Here is a 21,806-nt window from a genome sequence, read left to right as displayed (position 1 = left end):
GAAACTGTCCACAGGTGAGTGTGACTGGGTGAGCGTGTGAAACTGTCCACAGGTGAGTGTGACTGGGTGAGTGTGTGAAACTGTCCACAGGTGAGTGTGACTGGGTGAGTGTGTGAGTGACTGGGTGAGTGTGTGAAACTGTCCACAGGTGTGAGTGACAGGGTGAGTGTGTGAGTGGCTTGGTGAGTGTGTGAAACTGTCCACAGGTGAGTGTGACTGGGTGAGTGTGTGAGTGACTGGGTGAGTGTGTGAAACTGTCCACAGGTGAGTGTGACTGGGTGAGTGTGTGAGTGACTGGGTGAATGTGTGAGTGACTGGGTGAGTGTGTGAGTGACTGGGTGAGTGTGTGAAACTGTCCACAGGTGAGTGTGACTGGGTGAGTGTGTGAGTGGCTTGGTGAGTGTGTGAAACTGTCCACAGGTGAGTGTGACTGGGTGAGTGTGTGAGTGACTGGGTGAATGTGTGAGTGACTGGGTGAGTGTGTGAAACTGTCCACAGGTGAGTGTGACTGGGTGAGCGTGTGAGTGGCTTGGTGAGTTTGTGAAACTGTCCACAGGTGAGTGTGACTGGGTGAGTGTGTGAGTGACTGGGTGAGTGTGTGAAACTGTCCACAGGTGAGTGTGACTGGGTGAGTGTGTGAGTGACTGGGTGAATGTGTGAGTGACTGGGTGAGTGTGTGAGTGACTGGGTGAGTGTGTGAAACTGTCCACAGGTGAGTGTGTGAGTGACTGGGTGAGTGTGTGAAACTGTCCACAGGTGAGTGTGTGAGTGACTGGGTGAGTGTGTGAAACTGTCCACAGGTGAGTGTGACTGGGTGAGTGTGTGAGTGACTGGGTGAATGTGTGAGTGACTGGGTGAGTGTGTGAGTGACTGGGTGAGTGTGTGAAACTGTCCACAGGTGAGTGTGACTGGGTGAGTGTGTGAGTGGCTTGGTGAGTGTGTGAAACTGTCCACAGGTGTGAGTGACAGGGTGAGTGTGTGAAACTGTCCACAGGTGAGTGTGTGAGTGTGTGAAACTGTCCACAGGTGAGTGTGACTGGGTGAGTGTGTGGGTGACTGGGTGAGTGTGTGAGTGACTGGGTGAGCGTGTGAAACTGTCCACAGGTGAGTGTGTGAGTGACTGGGTGAGTGTGTGAAACTGTCCACAGGTGAGTGTGACTGGGTGAGTGTGTGAAACTGTCCACAGGTGAGTGTGTGAGTGACTGGGTGAGTGTGTGAAACTGTCCACAGGTGAGTGTGTGAGTCATTGGGTGAGTGTGTGAAACTGTCCACAGGTGAGTGTGACTGGGTGAGTGTGTGAGTGACTGGGTGAGTGTGTGAGTGACTGGGTGAGTGTGACTGGGTGAGTGTGTGAGTGACTGGCTGAGTGTGTGAAACTGTCCACAGGTGTGAGTGACAGCGTGAGTGTGTGAAACTGTCCACAGATGTGAGTGACAGCGTGAGTGTGTGAAACTGTCCACAGGTGTGTGTGAGACAGAACGAGTTTGTCCAACTCAGAATGCGTTCCTGTCTTGCACTCAGTGATTCCATGTAGACTCTGGAACCACTGTAAATCTAAACATAAATGAATGTTACTTTCACTAAAAAACAATTACTGTGAATTAACTAAATGTAAAAAGTGTAAGTGTAAGTTTGGCACATTCGTGTGTTTGCCTTTAACTGTAAAGGACGCTGTGAAACACATTTTAACTTGTTGCATTTATCCACCAGAGGGCGCCAGATATCTTTTATTTAAATAATAAATATTTGTCGCCATCTAGTGGACGAACGCTAAATCTGCATATCTGTGATCGACGTCAGACTTCATCCGTTTATTCTTAGAACGTGCAACTTAAATTATATTTAGTCGAAGGATATTGTTTAGTTAAAGTAGTTGTTTCAGATAACTGCGCTTATTAGAGTTCCTTAAAGGTAGCACAGGGGAAACAGTTCCGGATCTTAATGAAACTAAATAAAACTGTGAGCTCAGTGACGCTCCCTAAAGTCTCCACCAGATGGCGACAGATATCGTAAATATATTATTGTCATTCAGTTTGGATCAGTTACAATTCTTTCAAATCTGAGCCATCCTATAAAAACGATTTAGCCTGTGTGTGTGTGTGTGAGTGAGAGAGAGAGAGAGAGAGAGAGAGAGAGAGAGACACACACACACACACAAAGCGCGCCTCTACTGTACCCCGGCCACACCTTTTTTCTTGTGACATCAAATCAGAGTCGGGGTCGAGCTCAACCGGAAGATGCGTCGTGTTTCCTGTAAGAGAACAGCAGCATGTGCCCGGGCTGAGACCTGAGAGGGGATGTATTAATGAAGGACTTCTCGAGGTGAGTAAATGAACCTGCCCGAGCTCTCTGAAGCGGTAGCGATGTATTTAAACCCGCCTCACTGTGTCCGAGCCGGGGGCGGAGGACGGATGAAGGTCCGGGTCGCAGCTCCTTCATTAGAGACGGCTACTGAGCTTATATTCGGGTTATTAATCGTAATGCTGGTCTTTCTGCTGTTGTCCGGGGTCTGGGAGCCACTGTGGTGCTCTGTAACGTTCCTGGTGGTCAGTTTACGTAGTTTACGCAGTTTACGTAGTAAACTGACCTGGTTTCTAACTAAACCCTTACACAAAGGGATTATATCGAACACGTTATTTATCATCCTCCAAATCTGGCCCTAAATCCTGGGGGTTATTACCGAGACCTAACGGGCTCCTGTGGGCAGCATATGGTCAATAATAGTCCATTCAGCACATTTGAACTGACAGCTGGTGCCGACGGGCAGTTCTACAGTCACAGCCCGGGTCCATCTGGACTCCCATGTGCTCTGCTTTTCCCTCTTTCACCATGTTCTTCACCGCCCAGGACCTCCACAGAGCAGGTGATGGAGTGGACACAGGGTTTAAAACTCCAGCTGCAGCTGCTGTGTCTGATCCAGGGGCACCACACACTAACACACCACAGTGTCACTGCAGCGCTGAGAACGGTCCACCACCACCACATCACACCTGAGTCTGAAGAGCAGGGGGAAAAGGGGTGGACAACGGGCAACAGTCTGCAACTGTAGATCTACACAGTGCTCCTTTAATCTTTTAGGAAACACATTGAATACAGCTTTTGTCTCAATCCTAACGCGGAAGACGAGAAGCGTCCAGCTCTGGGTGTTCGGGATCGGCCCGAACGGATTAGAGAAATAATCAGACACCTGTCTGTCTCTCTCTGGCCGTCTGTCTCTGTTTCCATTCTAAACGGAGGACACACTTAGCCCACTCTTGGCCTGGAGCTACAAATAATGACTGATTAGAGCTTGCTGAGTGCTGGACAGGATAATGGCTGTAGATTAGATGCTGCTTTTGGACCCACTCTGGATTGTGTCCCACAGTCACAAATGGGTCAGTTGCGATTTGGATTTGGAGCTAATCACTTATTAAGGGACATCACATTTTATTCTGAGAGCTGTATGTTCTTGGTATTGTCTCTGTCCAATTAAAAACATGTATCTCTATTGTTATTATGACATCATCTGATGAATGGGCCAATAGAAACGCTTTCCTCTTCCACAACTCACTGTTATTAATCTATTGTATGTTCCCTTTTGCTGCAGCGACATCTTCGACTACTGAGGAACGACTCTGCACAGGCTGTGAGGATTTGATGGCACTCAGACACCAACATTAGTGAGCTCCAGTACTGAGGTAAGGTGATTAGTTCTGGATCAGAAACAGTGTTATTGTTTGGATTCTAGGGTCCTGGAGGCTTTATGCTCCTCTAGGCAACACATGACCTTGGGCACAGTGTCCTTAACCTGTCGCTGCTGCTCCGGAGGGGCCCTTTTCTTTGGTCAGTGCTGCTCTGTGGAGCTTATACACGCTGTGTCTCAGCAGTGGTTTAACCAAGGACTCTTATGAAGCGGTGTGGATGCTTAGAGGACCGTAGCGGACATGTCCTTGAGATCTGGTGCGCTGTAATGTTTCTGCTCCATTGCGTCAGATGAAATGACATTCTGGCGAAGAGTCACACTGCGTAAGAGTCAGGGAAGTTACAGCAGGAACAGAAAACACTGATGCAGTAGTTTACTCCGTTTGATCTGAAACAGCTGTATGTTGTGCCTCTTCTTCTTTTATTCTGTGTGAATACTGTGATGTGTGTTTGTAAATGTAATGATTAAATCTGTTGGCTTTTATCCTCTGCCCCTGTGAACGTTCTCAATCCGACTAGTGGTTGTCGGTATGAGTTTAATCCACAGCTGTGTGTGTGTTACGCCCCGAACAGGAGCAGTCGACGCTCAGGCACTTCATCACCATCAGCATGAATCTATATAGCGGGTGTTTCTGATAAAATGGCCACTACAACGCAGTACAATAATACAACTCCTACCTGGAAACGTGGTGTTGATCGGTGTTTTACAGCGAAGGCTTTAATGGTTCTCAGTAAAACTCTAGTAAGACTTCGCCGTTCACTTCCACACACTGCTGCTTTATTTTCACACTTGTTTGAAACTATGGCGAAGTGTATTCCTCTTCCTCTCACACATACACACGAACACCTACTATTCTCTGTGTGTGTGTGTGTGTGTGTGTCACACCATCTTTCAGGGCAGAATCTAGAAATGTACGAAACAGACTAAGATTAAAAATTCTCAACAGAAAGTCGACTTCATGCAGTGCTCTGTGTTTAATAACTGCTTCAAACCCAGCTCCAGAAAAAAACTCTTTCAATTTTTACTCTCCACAGCAATCTCTCACCAAACCTGAAAAACTTCCACTAACATGAATGTGAAAGGTTGTGTGTGTGAGAGAGAGAGAGAGAGAGAGAGACATAGAGGAAAGGGGGGAGAGAGAGAGAGAGAGAGAGACGTAGAGGAAAGGAGAGAGAGAGGGAGAGAGAGAGACGTAGAGGAAAGGAGAGAGAGAGGGAGAGAGAGAGAGACGTAGAGGAAAGGGGAGAGAGAGGGAGACAGAGACGTAGAGGAAAGGGGAGAGAGTTAGACAGAGAGAGAGGGATGTAGAGGAAAGGAGAGAGAGAGAGAGGAAAGGGGGGAGAGAGATGTAGAGGAAAGGAGAGAGAGAGGGAGAGAGAGAGACGTAGAGGAAAGGAGAGAGAGAGGGAGAGAGAGAGAGACGTAGAGGAAAGGGGAGAGAGAGGGAGACAGACGTAGAGGAAAGGGGAGAGAGTTAGACAGAGAGAGAGGGATGTAGAGGAAAGGAGAGAGAGAGAGAGGAAAGGGGGGAGAGAGATGTAGAGGAAAGGAGAGAGAGGGAGAGACGTAGAGGAAAGGAGAGAGAGAGGGAGAGAGAGAGAGACGTAGAGGAAAGGGGAGAGAGAGGGAGACAGAGACGTAGAGGAAAGGGGAGAGAGTTAGACAGAGAGAGAGGGATGTAGAGGAAAGGAGAGAGAGAGAGAGGAAAGGGGGGAGAGAGATGTAGAGGAAAGGAGAGAGAGAGGGAGAGAGAGAGAGACGTAGAGGAAAGGAGAGAGAGAGGAAGACAGAGACGTAGAGGAAAGGGGAGAGAGTTAGACAGAGAGAGAGGGATGTAGAGGAAAGGAGAGAGAGAGAGAGGAAAGGGGGGAGAGAGATGTAGAGGAAAGGAGAGAGAGAGGGAGAGAGAGAGAGACGTAGAGGAAAGGAGAGAGAGAGGAAGACAGAGACGTAGAGGAAAGGGGAGAGAGTTAGACAGAGAGAGAGGGATGTAGAGGAAAGGAGAGAGAGAGAGAGGAAAGGGGGGAGAGAGATGTAGAGGAAAGGGGAGAGAGATGTAGAGGAATGGGGGAGAGAGAGACGTAGAGGAAAGGAGAGAGAGAGGGGTGTAGAGGAAAGGAGAGAGAGAGAGAAAGAGACTTAAAGGGGAGAGAGATTTGGAGGAAAGGGGAGAGAAAGAGAGACACACAGAGAGAGAGAGAGAGACTTGTTTTTATATATAAACAACCAAAAATACCCTTTTTAACACAGGACATGGACACACACACACACACACACACACACACACACAGACCATTTATAGTTTGGTGAGAGATGGAAAGATGTAGAGAGTGAAAAAAAGTGAGTTTTTCCTGTCGCTGGGTTTGGAGCTCCATGGTTTTACACCGACAGCGTTGCAGCACGTCAACTTTCAGTGGAGAACTTTTAATCTCAGCCTGTTTTGTAAACTCTAAACGCTGAGGTTCCCATGCCTCTCTTTTGCATGCGTTCTGAGCAGGGCATATTTTGAATGAAGACTGTTTAGAGCCGTCCCAGTGTTCTCCGTGTAGTGATACAGACGTCCAAGGCCCAGAGCTATAAATCCAGCTTTAATGAAGGAGGGAGGTGGACAGTCCGAGCCGCTGGATGAATGGGGTAATGGCTGGAGAGCTAATGTGCACTTAGGAGCAAGACAGACGTTTCTCCACAGTGTAGAAGAATTCCAGGGACTTCATTGGGTTTTCTGTGAAACTGATGGTGTGGACAAAGACGTGGAATCACAAAGCGAGTGTTTGGACTCTGGGGCTGGTTTGAAAACTCTTATAACTTGTCTTAATGATGTAGAAGTTAGGCTAAACTCGTCTTTCTTCGACCCTGCCTTAAGGCTCACGACTGGCCTGTATCACAGCTGACCGGCCAACCGAATGAAATGGGTTTAATCCGTATGGACTTTCTAAGAACTGTGGCCTAAATGTCATCTGACAAGGACAAGGTTGAATAAGGTCCTAGAGATGGAGGTCGGTTCATGTTGGCGTTTAAAATCCCACAAAAAGGTTGATTTTTCCAGTTAAAGGCTAAGCACCACTTAATGGACCTCCATGAATATTCACATTATTGTAGTTACTGACAGATATAAGTATGAATTAAAATGAAAATAGCAGCTTAATTTGCTTTAAAACTGACAATTTTATTAAATTGACGGAAAAACCCGAACTCGAACGCGACCGTGACGTCACTGGTGGACAACAGCTGAACAACGCCGCAGTAAAACACCGTTATGACTGACTGTTATGACAGTATCTAGCTAAATAACCAACATTATTCATGACAATAGCCTAGCAATAAGCTAAACTCAAATGTAGAGGTACCGTTATTCTTGTAAATGTGATCGAAGTCGAACTCGAATTCATCCGACACTATAAACCTCCGTAATGCAGCTACGTAGCCGAGTATAATCTGAGCCACCGAGTTTAGCGAGTCAAGCTAACGTTAACTAACACCAACTAAAACAGGCGAAGTGAGTGTCCTTACCCTGTTTACCTCCATGTTACAGAGGCTCTTGAACACCTTTCGTTGGTGTCCTTACATGCCCATATTGTTGGAAAAGCGCCAGTGAAATGAGCTACAGATAACGGAGTGAGCGGAGGGTCCTTTCCAAAGTGCCCGTTTAAAGTGGACAAATTTAGTCCATTTTCTGGATATTTTGGGATCTTTGGGCCATTTGTTCACAGCCTTTGAGTAAATACATTAATCTGTTTGTCTAATCAAATGTGTTTCGAGAATAAAGACTGAATTGAAGCACGTTTCCTTTTGGATTTAGTTGGAGTTATCACCCTCTGGCTGTGACTGGGCGTCTGTACTGTGTACTTTTCTCTGACCCACCGTGTATTCCTGGAGCTTACCTCTATGTTGACCACTAAAAAGCTTGTAATGAATATTCAGACTTAATGGGGAACAAAGAGCGTCCTATACGTGACCCTAGGCTGTCACCTGCTCAGGTGACGTTGGTCTGACGTTGCCACTTACAAAACAAAGCACTGGCTGTGAACCATGTGCGCACTGAGACAAATACGTCGCTGGAAAGTAGCTTGAGGCTTGTGTTTATACAACTATTCTCCTCTTCGTTCTGTGGATTCGAGTCAAGAGCCAGGTGCTGAAGGTACGCTACCATTTTAAAAATAGAGGCATTTAGAATGCTCTAGATTGTGCTCTGCCTCTTCATTTTTTTTTTATCTCTGAATACTGTTCTGACTGAGGATGTGGATTGTTTGGTTTGGGTTTTTTTCCCTCAGTAGCTTTTTTTTAATCCTCAAATTGCAGTGCTGTGCCAGTAGATCTTTTCTCAGGACCTCCTAAGTCTAAAACCAGTTGGGAATAAACAAAGAATGATGTACAGTTTATTCCCAGCTCCTTCCTTGTTTAAAGTATTTTAACACAGTCACGGACCAGCTTTCAAATTATTATTTACATATAAAAATGCTCAAACCACATTAGTGTTTTCTATGTCCACGTATTGACTTTATCACAGCTTTCATTTTTTAAATACCTGCCCTCCATCAGTGTTAGCTCAGTCATGGGTATTAAAAAATCAGTCTATGGTGGCAGAGTATCAGTGCTTTTATTGTTTTTGTCGAGCTGCTGAAGGAAGCGACTGACCTCTCAGCCTGAAACTATGCTTCTTTCCTACCACGGCACTTTTGAGGTCAATCAGCATCTGTGGATCAGGAACTGTGGAGGAACCAGTGCCCTGTCTAGAGATTGTTTTCCTCTGTGTTTTATGAAGGAGGATCTAGAGACCTTGACTTGTCAAGATGGTCCTTAAGTGTTAAGACACACACACACACACACACACACACACACACACACACACAGCAAAGTATCAAAGCTGTTTTTGTAAGACTGAAAGTGCAAAACCATTAGATAAGGAAAATAAATTGGGTAATTTTCAAAATTCTTTTTAAATAACTATTACGTATTTATATAAATGTATTAGTCTAGAATTAATTGACAAGTTATTGCATGCATACAGTACACTGTTTTTCTAAATAGGCTAATTAAGAGGCAGCCTTCTCAATCAAAGTTCACATTTTCTCTAGCTCTCAGCAAAATTGTGAAAAGCTGATTTGGATCACAATGTTGGAGCCTCTTGGTTTATGTTCCCATCTTTCTTCCGTGTGCTATGACTCTTAGAATACACACATTTTAAGTTGGCTAAGCTAACTAGCGATAGCTTGTTAACAAGTTTGTTAGCTGCAGTGTTAGCTAGAATTAGCTCAGTTGTCATTGTTTATTATGTTTATACATAAAGGTGAAGTGTATCAGTCAGAGTCTCTTGAAAAGCAGGGTTGAAAACACTTTGATAAGAATATTTAAGGTCTGCACTATGAATTTCCTCAGAGTTAGCTAACATGCTATTAACAACCAGCAAGCTTTTGGGTGGCTGCTAGCAGGCTAAGTAGAGCTACAGGAATAACATTTAAATAATGTCTTGTGTTAAGTTTCAACCTTGATTTACTTTACTGTTTTTGTTTATTGTTTAGTAATATTTTGATGTTTTGAAAAACGCACTATTACAAATATCACCAACAACTATTATTAGAGATTTAATGAGTATAACTCTGATATAAAATGATTAAATGATAAAAATGTTGACACTGTGCTGAGTAAAATTAGTTACTAATCTTATTTATAAAGAATAACAAAAAGAACCTAATGAAGGACAAAAAAATAAATTGGACTGTGAATGGAAAAGTGCTAATATGTGCCATTTAATCAGCAGTGGTCCCCCCAGAAAACGCTGTGCAAAACACTAGTGGACCTCCAACTTTGCCCTCAGTGGAACAACAGTGGTCCGCTGTCTCCGTGCTCTCAGGCATGTTATTGACCAGTGGAGGCAATTTGGCTGCTTCAGAAAAGCCCTTTTGGGGCCCTGATATTTATTTTTTCAGTAAAGCTACTGTAGGTTCTGCATTAATAGTTTTCTTACAGCAGTGTTACAGCCATTTAGGCTTGTGGTCTGTATAATGTGACACTACTCTCAATGTTTATCCAGAATGTAATACATGCTCCTGTATGAAACTGTTGCTAAAACACAGAAATAAGACTAAGTTACTAAATACAGGAAGGTTACGGTGTGCTTATCTTCTTAAAATATTTAACTTGCCAAAATGATTGTGTGTGTGTGTGTGTGTGTAAGCAAAATGTAAGCCCTGGGGGGTGTTCCAGAGAGCAGGATTTCACAATTTACTCAGAGATAACCCACGTCAGTCCTATGGGGGGAAAAAAAAGAGCTGAGGTCAAATGGGCTTTCAGTGTGTATTTATATTTACCAAGAAAGTCAATAGACATAATTACCCCAACTCTTGCCCACGACTGTGTAATCTATTTGGGGTTTATTTATTTTATTATCTGGATTGACATTGTGAGAACTGTGTGTTTGGTATCTTTGACAACAGTGGGGTGTGTTTGTGTCTGCGGCGTACGTCTAGTGTTCAGTGAATCAGTGAATAGTGAATACTCTGTAGAGTGTGTCAGGCTTGTGTACGTGCTGTGGGTTAGTTAAAGTGTTAACGGTCTTTTGTTTCTCCCTGCAGCTGCCCGTATTCGTCTAAAACCATGAAGACTAAAGAAGGAGGTCCCAGGGACAGGTGAGTTCAGTCCAATGTCATTTCTGTTCGACTCTAATGCGAAGCAGAGCAATTCATTCAAATGAGGTCTTTTGTTTTTGAAGAGTAGGTTGTGTCTAATTTTAACCCTTGGTTATTACGGTGACTGTACTACGTCATTTATAGTTACAGACCTGTGCTCTGTGTACAGTCTAATGCCAGGAAATGACTGTATATCACTTTTTTTCCTCTTTGTTCCAACATCCAGATAATGATTAACTCACAACAACGTAGAAAAAGATGTTTGTTCTTTCTGCTATAGGTTATAGTTATAGGTGGAAAGTTTCCAAAACCAAGTGTCCACCAACGTGAAATGTTTCTGACCCTGTGTGTTCTCTCTCACCAGTTGGTATTTGGTTGGAGTCGCGTTCTTCATCCTTGGCCTGGGAACGCTGCTGCCGTGGAATTTCTTCATGACTGCATCAGTGGTAAAAACAACAACAACAACATAGTTGGACATTGTCGTCCAAAGCTCCCAAAGTAGCCTTTGATGTTTGGCCAGATGTATTAAGAAACGCTAAAATCCGAGCTCTAGGAAGTGCTATGTTCCTGTGACAAATGACGCAGAAACTTGTTTTTTTTTTTAAGTAAAGCTTTATGCTCTCACAAAGCCAGACAGAATGTGTCAGAGGTCGTCTGCTTATCCAAGTCATCTGATGATTCATGAACCTTGGACGTTATTGACGGACACCTGTGGTTTTCAAGGATTAGTGAGATGGTTGCCTCCTGAGGTCAAGCGCTTTCCCGACAAGAGGATTTTACTTAATCTCTGCCAAGCCCCTTGTGTTTTAGCTTGAAAAGTTGACCGTGTGAAGTTTGAACGGATTTGCACCTTACACTAGGGCTTATGTCCAGCGAAGTGGGATTTTGATTTTAGAAACTGAACCTAAATATGTCCAGCCTGTGCATTAAAGGCTAAGCACCACTTAATGGAGCTCCATGAATATTCCACATTATTGTAGTTACTGACAGATATAAGTATGAATTAAAATGAAAATAGCAGCTTAATTAACTTTAAAACTGACAATTTTATTAAATTGACGGAAAAACCCGAGCTCGCTACGAAAATTCTCGAACGCGACCGTGACGTCACTGGTGGACAACAGCTGAACAACGCCGCGGTAAAACACCGTTATGACTGACTGTTATGACAGTATCTAGCTAAATAACCAACATTATTCATGACAATAGCCTAGCAATAAGCTAAACTCAAATGTAGAGGTACCGTTATTCTTGTAAATGTGATCGAAGTCGAACTCGAATTCATCCGACACTATAAACCTCCGTAATGCAGCTACGTAGCCGAGTATAATCTGAGCCACCGAGTTTAGCGAGTCAAGCTAACGTTAACTAACACCAATTAAAACAGGCGAAGTGAGTGTCCTTACCCTGTTTACCTCCATGTTACAGAGGCTCTTGAACACCTTTCGTTGGTGTCCTTACATGCCCATATTGTTGGAAAAGCGCCAGTGAAATGAGCTACAGATAACGGAGTGAGCGGACGGTCCTTTCCAAAGTGCCCGTTTAAAGTGGACAAATTTAGTCCATTTTCTGGATATTTTGGGATCTTTGGGCCATTTGTTCACAGATGTCCCACTGTACATTGAATGATTGCAGCCAAAAACAACACACCTTTTCCTCATTTTGCATTAAATTAAGTGCAGCTTCTAGAGTGTTGTCCACCATCTACGTCACAGGCAAGACGCCTATTAGAGTTTCTCAACACCGCTGGGGGGTGGGGGGGGGGGCAACGTTCTTTTAAACCTTATTCCTTCAATTAGTAAGAAATAACATGTTTTCTGACTCTCAATAAACACAAGTTAGGAACTCAAACTCCACTGTATTTATTTGTTTGACACTTTCATAGAGCTGCTGCTTAGCCTTTAAAAGAGATGTCTTTAAGTGGTATAAGAATATCTTGCTTACAAGCTTTGTATAGTAGAGATCACTGATGCTTCATTGTGTATCAGACTGAGTCTGTTCCCACAAGCTGTAGCTGCTAAACGAGACACCTGTTGCGTTAGTGCTGTTACAATCATTCAAATTTACTTAAGAGTTTTGAAAATTGATATTAAGTAGCTTTTACATGAGACACACCTGCAAATAAAAAAAGGTTTTTGCTTCCTATGGGTGCACTACCTTTAAGAATTGTCTTTACACAAGCTACAGTCTGAATAACTGTTCTCTTGTTCGGACAGTATTTCAACAACAGACTGAACAAGACTGAGATCATTAATGGGACGTTCACTGCCAGAAAGGAGTATTACTTCAACAACTGGATGACTTTACTGTCCCAGCTGCCCCTGCTCCTCTTCACCCTGCTCAACTCCATCCTCTACCCGCGGTGAGATGGTCTCATCAAGTCTTAACAGCTACAAATATCTTATTTATCAGTTTATCTGCACCCACTGAAAGTCGAGCTAATAATTCAGGTCTTATCTTAAGATTATGTTTCAGTAATTAATACAGAAGTGTCAGCTAAGGTGGCGTTGAGTGACTCAGTAAATATTTACTGCATTTGTAACTAATCCAAAGCAGCCATCGAACTTGAGAGTGCACCGAGGGCCTAAAGCCTGAGGTGAGCTTACTTTCTTTAAGTCGTAATTTTGTCTGACAGGATTTCAGAGAAAATGAGGATAGCGGGCAGCCTGGTCTTCATGTTCATCCTTTTCGTGTTCACCGCCATCCTGGTGAAGATTCCCATGGAGGAGGACCTCTTCTTCTCCATCACCATGGCAACCATCTGGTTCATTAACTGTGAGTGATCATCAGCAGGGTTCAGCTCAGAAACGTCGTATATGGCCTGGTGTTTTATTTCTGTACTTACAGAGAGAGCAGAAGGCTTTTGTTTCCAATCGAATAAGCCACTGTGGTCCTCTTCCAGTGCGTTGCAGTGTAAAGTAGATCCACGCTATGAGCATTAAACATTTCCTTGGTGTTTTGTGAGACATGCTGAAAGCTGAGGGGAATATTATATAAGAATTTAATGAACGTACACTTGAAAACGGTCAAAGACTTAATACTATGGACGCTGATAGTTAAACGTGTGTGTGTATTTGTGTGTGTGTGTAGCCTTCGGGGCCGTGCTCCAGGGGAGTTTATTTGGTCTGGTCGGACTGTTGCCTCAGAAGTACAGTGCTGTGTTTATGAGTGGACAAGGACTCGCCGGAACCTTTGCTGCTCTCGCCATGCTCTTATCTATCGCAAGTGAGTCTTTCACTAACACACACACACCCCTACACACAACCACCCCTGCACACACACACCCCTACACACACACACACACAACCACCCCTACACACACACACACACCCCTACACACACACACACACACAGAGTTAGATGACCATATGTGTGTTCACTGTTAATATTTACAGAGTAAATGCTCATTACTGTCTGTTAATGGCAGCACTATTTATTAATGTGTGTGTGTGTGTGTGTGTGTAACAGGTGGAGCAGATGATGAGACCGCAGCTCTGGGATATTTCATCACTCCTTGTGTGGGGACCTTAGCAACAGTGATCAGCTACCTACTGCTGCCCAGACTGGTGTGTGTGTGTGTGTGTATTTTCATATGAAGGCGATGTATATTATAGTGCAAAAGTTAGAGACCACTTATTTGATTTCACATAAACAAGCTTATTTTATAAATGTAAGAAACTGCACATGTCTAAGGTCATGGTAATGGTTTTATAGGGAGTTCCTAAGTCCTTTTCTGTTCTGTTCTGTTCTGCAGGAGTTCGCGAGGTTTTATTTGGATAAGAACAGGGGTCAGAATTATGAAGTGGATACGTCCCACCAACTTCTGCCTAAAGGTAAATCCGGAAGCACAAGCGCATGTCCTCTTTAGTCCTGAGCACTAATATCAGTGTGTACTACAGTCATAGCTACAAATCAACCCTCAGCAGAGATGCACAACAGCCCTGTGTTTTCTCCTCACTCCCGTAAACACTGCTGCTTTGTTGAGTCTCCGGCATTTTGGCGCTTGCTTAACTTCAGAAGCTTGAGGCCCCTGGAGGCATGCCTTCAAGCACTTATTCAATTTGGGCTTGTTTACTTTTCATTATGTCATTATCTCAATCCCAGTCACGCTTCAGGACTGAGTCTGAGGGAGCAGTGAAAACGCCTTTGTTTCCGTGAAGGCTGAGAAACAGTGGGGGCCTTATTGCTGTTAATTCAGATCATAAATCAGTCTCTTCTCTAACTATCCTTCTATAACAGAGACCCCACAGGAGAGCGCTGAGCTGAACGGCCACGCTAACGGCTCTGTCCCCAATGCGAACCCCAGCGCTTCGTCTGGCGAAGAAGGTGACGGGGGCAAGCAAGCATTCGTCCGGCTGGATGTCGCTGAAGCTCCAGAGACCAAAAGCTCAGTCCTGGAGGTCTTCAAAAAGGTGTGTGTGTGTCAGCTTTGTGTGCACCAAGTTTATCACAAGCACCCGCCTTGTTTATAGGGGTTTCTGATAAAATGCCCAGGGGGTGTACAGTAGGTACAAGGCAGGTTTATCCACAAAAATCAAAGCTCAACACTGGAGCCAGGTAACTCCATGATGTTCAACAGGAGAAGAGCTGAGGCACGTTCCTATTGGACAGTCCTCAAATCTGGCAGCTGGGAAATCCCGGTTTGTGGAATGCAAAGCCCCGCTCTTTTCTCCGTCAGGATTGAGTTACTGTGGGAAACATGGGGCTCAGCAGTGTATTAAAGTGTCTGTGTTGTTAAATATTGTTATCTCTTTTACTCTCTCTCTCTCTCTGTGTGTGTGTGTGTGTGTGTACAGATCTGGGTGATGGCGTTTTGTGTTACCTTTGTGTTCACTGTCACACTCTCCGTGTTCCCTGCCGTCACAGTGGACGTGAAAACTGTTTACCCGGGAACCTGGGGTACGCTCACAGCACATCAGCAAACTCCACTGTATAAACAACTATTCAATTATATAATAATAATCTTAGCCCTGGTATCTACTGTCAAACATAGACAAAGTAGAGTTGAGAGCAAGGAACTGAGGCTCTTACAGTTTAGTCACCATTTCTCCATCGTTCTCTGTCTCCCTCTCAGAGCGGTACTTCATCCCTGTGTGTTGTTTCCTGATCTTTAACGTGATGGACTGGACCGGGAGATCGGTCACGTCTCTGGTGCAGTGGGTGAGTTCAAGATGCATCTAAAACGTTCTGTTCTTTTCATCTTTCTTCTATTGGATTTTCCAGAAATGAATGCTCACAAACCTCTAGCCTCAGCCTCGGGGGCTCTGGCCGTTGTACTGTGATGAAGACTCTAATCCTCAGTAGAAAGCAGCTGCCAGCTCTGCATTAAACAGCATCTCAAAATAATTTGAAAACAGTTATTTATGTCTGAGCGCCAGCTCAGGAACAGATCGTGACTTGTCTCTCTCTCTGTCTTCTCTCTCTCTTTGTCTGTCTTCTGTCTCTCTCTCTCTTTGTCTGTCTTCTCTCTCTCTCTCTCTTTGTCTGTCTGTCTTCTCTCTCTCTGTCTTCTCTCTGTCTGTCCGTCTTCTCTCTCTCTGTCTGTCTGTCTTCTCTCTCTCTGTCTGTCTGTCTTCTCTTCTCTCTGTCTGTCTGTCTTCTCTTCTCTCTGTCTGTCTGTCTTCTCTTCTCTCTGTCTGTCTGTCTATCTTCTGTCTGTCTGTCTTCTGTCTGTCTGTCTTCTCTCTCTCTCTGTCTGTCTCTGTCTTCTCTCTCTCTCTGTCTGTCTCTGTTGTCTGTCTGTCCGTCTGTCTTCTCTCTCTCTCTCAGCCTCCTAAAGAAAGCCGGATCTTCCCAGTGCTGGTGGTTTTAAGGGTGGTCTTCGTGCCTCTGCTGATGCTGTGTAATGTTCAGGAACGCCACTTACTCCCTGTGGTCTTCTCTAACGACGTGGCTTTTGTCATCATCATGATGCTGTTCTCCGTCTCCAGCGGCTACTTCGTCTGCCTCTCCATGTCTTACGCTCCACAGTGAGTCAAAAACAGTTTAACGGTCTTTATTGCTTTTCTCTTGCACTGTTACCTCTTAGACACAGATGTTTTTACGTCCAGCACGGTCTTAATTTAATTGAAAGGGACATATTATGAAGAAATAACTTGTGCATGGGGCAGAGTACTGTGTAGATCTGGAGCCTACCAACCCACACACAGAGTAAAACGAGTCGCTCTGATTCTGGTGTCAAGTGCAGAGACTTTAGAATTGTCCCGCCCCCTCATCTGAGTCTGTCCAATCACAGCGCTGGAGTTGAACGCAACAACGCTGACACAATGGGTCTGGAGATACATAAGAGCTCTGAGTAAAAACGGAGAAGAACAAAAACTGATGTGGTGTTTGATCCTTGTGGTATTTTGATGAAAAGCCCCCAGAACTCTGTTCACTTGTGGAAAAGTGGACAGACCTCAGACCTTGAGCAAAAACAAAAAAAAATCTTGATTCAGTTCATACTGTCAGACACAACTAATGTCTCTGTCTGTCTGTCTGTCTGTCTGTCTCTGTCTCTCTCTCTCTCTCTCTGTCTCTCTCTCAGGTTGGTGGCTCCAAAGGACGCAGAGACAGCAGGGGCTCTGATGACATTTTTCCTTGCCCTGGGCTTGTCTTTAGGAGCTGCCTTCTCCTTCCCTCTACGTTTAATAGTCTAGCCTGACTTTTCCTCCTCTGCTACCAAACCCTGCCCTAAAGGTGCTCGGAGAGGACCAGGCCGTCATAATCTTCACTCTCCCTTCATCTCCCCGCTATATTTTCAGTCCACGCCATCTGAAAGGTCAGATATCTCACCAGCAAAGACCTGTCACATAAAGGCTTTGTTTTATCACTGCTGGAGAAGTGAGGAGGAACTGACGTGGGGCGAGGAGCAGTGAATGCTCTGGCTGCACTTTTGAGGAGAAGGTACTATATTTAGCATCTTTGAAAAGGGATGAAGGACGATGGTGAGGATGACGGAATGAAAGGGACATATTTACGGACCTCACCTTCAGATTCTTCAGAGCAGTGCCACAGAAGAACCACCTTTAGTTCCTTCAAGAAGTTTCATAATCTTTACTATTTTTCTTTAATCCATTTAGGAACCGTTATTTTTAAGAACGTCGCTTGTGAGCGATTAAACTAAACTCTCTCCTGAGAGACGAACTCCTGAAGCTGGCCTCCAAGGATATGATGGATTTAATAGTTTTACGTTGAATTCTGGATTGTTGTTTTGTTTTGTTTTATTTACATTATTTTGACTTATTTAATGTAGACTTTCGCTAGTGTGTGTACGGTAGTGTACGTTTACTGAGATGGATACTAGCATTTAAGGTGATTCCAGACGGTTGCCTTTAAAGGGAAATAAGCTCTGGAGGCATCTATTGTGAGAAAAATATGAAGGGAAGCGTTCCTTTTAAAACTAAACCAGAACTACGTTATCCAGTAGCCTAATTTGGTGTAATAGAGAGTTATCTAGTGACTTCACACACTCCACAGGCCACACTTCCAGCTGGTGAACCTGCAGAGTAAAAAAAAAAGGGATTATTTTCAGGGCCATGTGTGATAGAGGAAGAGAGAAAGGGAAGCGCAGTTCCTGCTGAGTTTGTTTTAACTAGAGCTGCATGGATCCAAGAACTGTGTGTCTGACACTGTTGGGAAAGCTGTGACCTTCATAAGTAAAAGGAAACATTACTGAACACACACACACACACACACACACAAGGCAGATAGACAAGTTTTTTTTAGGTCACGTTTCAAATATTTATTTAGTTATCTTTTATTTATTTTACTGATTTTCAGACAAATGTTGAAGTGAAAGCCTTTATGTTTAAGGCTAGTGCCAGGAATAATGAGAAGTAGGGGATTAATGGAGTTTGTCCATTTTGTTTTTGGAGTTTCATTGTCCATTCTCTCAGCTCCACTGTCCGTACTGTCATACTTTTTTTTTTTTTTTTTTTTTTTTGTGAGGAGTGTGGTGTGTTCTCCCTGTGTCTGCGTGGGTTTCCTCCGGGTGACTGTCTGTGAGGAGTGTGGTGTGTTCTCCCTGTGTCTGTGTGGGTTTCCTCCGGGTGACTGTCTGTGAGGAGTGTGGTGTGTTCTCCCTGTGTCTGCGTGGGTTTCCTCCGGGTGACTGTCTGTGAGGAGTGTGGTGTATTCTCTCTGTGTCTGCGTGGGTTTCCTCTGGGTGACTGTCTGTGAGAAGTGTGGTGTGTTCTCCCTGTGTCTGCGTGGGTTTCCTCCAGGTGCTCTGGTTTCCTCCCACAGTCCAAAAACACACGCTGGTAGGTGGATTGGCGACTCAAAAGTGTCCGTAGGTGTGAGTGAATGTGTCGCCCTGTGAAGGACTGGCGCCCCCTCCAGGGTGTATTCCCGCCTTGCACCTAATGATTCCAGGTATAACTGTAGCTCTGTATATTTGGTTACCCCCTTTGACCCTGTTCTTCAGCGCTGACGACAGTCAGAGTGGGGGTATGATCTGGGTGGTGGATCATTGTCAGCGCTGCACTGACTCTGACGTGGAGTGGATCAGACACAGCAGTGCTGCTGGAGCTGAAAGAATGGACGATGAGTGGTGAATTAGAGTGTGACTTTGGTCAGGAAATGCAGTGAAACAAAATCTCTTGTAATTTTCATATGAAAAAGGCAGCTGTCCTGTAAGTGTTCTGAACGTTACATAAGGATTCGACCAATCGAAATCATCCAATTCCCTATTCAGTGTTTAATGATATGAATGTTTTGCTAATGTTACAGAAGAGTAGAATTCATAAAGCTACTTTTAGCCTTTAGCAAAAATGTTAATGAATGTTATGTCACGATTAGATAAAGCCTTAGTCAGTTGTTTCCAAAGCTTCATTAGTTCCATAGCTTCACGAACGCTGACCTACAGCAGTGTTGGCCTTACACCAAACGACATGTAAAAGTGGTGATACTGTCACAGACAAACTCCTGAGAGTCGAGGTGTGCCCCACTGGTCTCAACCGTGACCAGGATCGCGGCCTTAAGTCAGTGTTTGTCTCGATACGATCGGCCATGTTTAAGACCCCTACGAGACCCTCAGTCTTTCTAACGTCCGTTGTTCGTTCAGATTCTTTTCAGTCTTCTAGAGCATGGTTAGCATTGGGTGGTAGTTTAGTTCTCTTACATGATTCATTAGAGCCGTTTGGGATCTCTGTGTGGAGCCAAACATTAGTCGCATTGCAGGCTGATTTCTCTGAGATGCTGTACTTTATGGGATTATAAATTACGGGATTTTGCAGCGGCTGTGTCCTGGCACTCTGCAAGGTCAGCACTGAGAGTAATAAGAAGCCCTGTCTCTCCTACCATAAGGAGCCATGGAGTGGCTTTAAATCAAGGACAGCACATAGAGTGCTTTCCTCGTCCTATTCTAGTGCTAACTTTGTGAGGAGTGGAGAGCTTCTGTATGGAAATGAACCAGAGTGAGTTGTGTGTGAGTAAAGGATGTTTTGAATATTATGCAAATTCATGCTTGGAAACGTTAAGGTACTGGTCCTGCCTTTGTTTGCTGTTGCTGATAAAGCTAGAGCTTTGAGATATAAACCATCTTGCACTTGTATGTCGTACAGCATCCAGGTGAATCCCTCACCGTGAGTGTGTATCAGGGCTCATTGGCTTTTGAAAAATACTGATATAATGGAATGCAATATGCAAATGTTGTGCTAACAACTAAGGAACCATTTAGAGAGAGAGAGAGACTGACTTAGAGGAAAGGGGAGAGAGAGAGAGAGAGAGAGAGAGAGAGACTGACTTAGAGGAAACAAGAGAGATAGACTGACTTAGAGGAAAGGGGAAAGAGAGAGAGAGAGAGAGACTGACTTGGAGGAAAGAAGAGAGAGACTGACTTAGAGGAAAGGGGAAAGAGAGAGAGAGAGAGACTGACTTGGAGGAAAGAGAGAGAGAGAGAGACTGACTTGGAGGAAAGAGAGAGAGCGAGAGAGACTGACTTGGAGGAAAGAAGAGAGAGACTGACTTAGGAGAAAGAGAGAGACTGACTTAGAGGAAAGGGGAAAGAGAGAGAGACTGACTTGGAGGAAAGAGAGAGAGAGAGAGACTGACTTGGAGGAAAGAAGAGAGAGACTGACTTAGGAGAAAGAGAGAGACTGACTTAGAGGAAAGGGGAAAGAGAGAGAGAGAGACTGACTTAGAAGAAAGAGGAAAGAGAGAGAGAGAGAGACTGACTTAGAGGAAAGAAGAGAGACTGACTTAGGAGAAAGGGGAAAGAGAGAGAGACTGACTTAGAGGAAAGGGGAAAGAGAGAGAGACTGACTTGGAGGAAAGAAAAGAGAGACTGACTTAGAGGAAAGAAGAGAGAGAGAGAGAGAGAGAGAGAGACTGACTTGGAGGAAAGAGAGAGAGCGAGAGAGACTGACTTGGAGGAAAGAAGAGAGAGACTGACTTAGGAGAAAGAGAGAGACTGACTTAGAGGAAAGGGGAAAGAGAGAGAGAGAGAGACTGACTTGGAGGAAAGAGAGAGAGCGAGAGAGACTGACTTGGAGGAAAGAAGAGAGAGACTGACTTAGGAGAAAGAGAGAGACTGACTTAGAGGAAAGGGGAAAGAGAGAGAGAGCCTGACTTAGAGGAAAGAAGAGAGAGAGAGAGAGAGAGACTGACTTGGAGGAAAGAGAGAGAGCGAGAGAGACTGACTTGGAGGAAAGAAGAGAGAGACTGACTTAGGAGAAAGAGAGAGACTGACTTAGAGGAAAGGGGAAAGAGAGAGAGAGAGAGACTGACTTGGAGGAAAGAGAGAGAGCGAGAGAGACTGACTTGGAGGAAAGAAGAGAGAGACTGACTTAGGAGAAAGAGAGAGACTGACTTAGAGGAAAGGGGAAAGAGAGAGAGACTGACTTGAAGGAAAGAGAGAGAGAGAGAGAGACTGACTTGGAGGAAAGAAGAGAGAGACTGACTTAGGAGAAAGAGAGAGACTGACTTAGAGGAAAGGGGAAAGAGAGAGAGAGAGACTGACTTAGAAGAAAGAGGAAAGAGAGAGAGAGAGAGACTGACTTAGAGGAAAGAAGAGAGACTGACTTAGGAGAAAGGGGAAAGAGAGAGAGAGACTGACTTAGAGGAAAGGGGAAAGAGAAAGAGAGAGACTGACTTGGAGGAAAGAGAGAGAGAGACTGACTTAGAGGAAAGAAGAGAGAGAGAGAGAGAGAGACTGACTTGGAGGAAAGGGGAAAGAGAGAGAGAGCCTGACTTAGAGGAAAGAAGAGAGAGAGAGAGAGAGAGAGAGAGAGAGAGACTGACTTAGAGGAAAGGGGAAAGAGAGAGAGAGAGACTGACTTAGAGGAAAGGGGAGAGAGAGAGACTGACTTAGAGGAAAGGGGAGAGAGAGAGACTGACTTAGAAGAAAGAAGAGAGAGAGACTGACTTAGAATAAAGGAGAAAGAGAGAGAAAGACTGACTTAGAGGAAAGGGGAAAGAGAAAAAGCCTTTGTTTGCTGTTGCTGATAAAGCTAGAGCTTTGAGATATAAACCATCTTGCACCTGTATATCGTACAGCATCCAGGTGAATCCCTCAC

The 21,806-nt window shown here is 44.5% G+C and overlaps 1 protein-coding gene across 2 annotated transcripts; it reads left to right on the top strand.

Annotated features, from left to right (window-relative positions):
* Positions 1–2,187: 2,187 nt before the first annotated feature.
* LOC136687228 (equilibrative nucleoside transporter 2) lies at positions 2,188–20,049 on the top strand. 2 transcript variants are annotated; one of them, XM_066661539.1, is made up of 14 exons: positions 2,188–2,322; positions 3,587–3,677; positions 10,255–10,308; positions 10,673–10,754; positions 12,525–12,670; positions 12,944–13,083; positions 13,399–13,533; positions 13,777–13,874; positions 14,063–14,141; positions 14,548–14,720; positions 15,105–15,207; positions 15,383–15,468; positions 16,078–16,277; positions 16,835–20,049. In XM_066661539.1, exons 3-14 carry the CDS (start codon positions 10,277–10,279, stop codon positions 16,944–16,946), a joined length of 1,386 nt encoding a protein of 461 aa, XP_066517636.1. In that variant the 5' UTR covers positions 2,188–2,322; positions 3,587–3,677; positions 10,255–10,276; the 3' UTR covers positions 16,947–20,049. The 2 variants fall into 2 exon arrangements, with proteins under 2 accessions (XP_066517636.1, XP_066517637.1); XM_066661540.1 differs by lacking the exons at positions 2,188–2,322; positions 3,587–3,677 and adding an exon at positions 7,760–7,820.
* Positions 20,050–21,806: the final 1,757 nt, after the last annotated feature.

The sequence above is a fragment of the Hoplias malabaricus genome, chromosome 2 (genome assembly GCF_029633855.1).
Source record: "Hoplias malabaricus isolate fHopMal1 chromosome 2, fHopMal1.hap1, whole genome shotgun sequence".
Taxonomy (NCBI): domain Eukaryota; kingdom Metazoa; phylum Chordata; class Actinopteri; order Characiformes; family Erythrinidae; genus Hoplias; species Hoplias malabaricus.
This window is presented reverse-complemented; position numbering and strand designations above follow the sequence as displayed.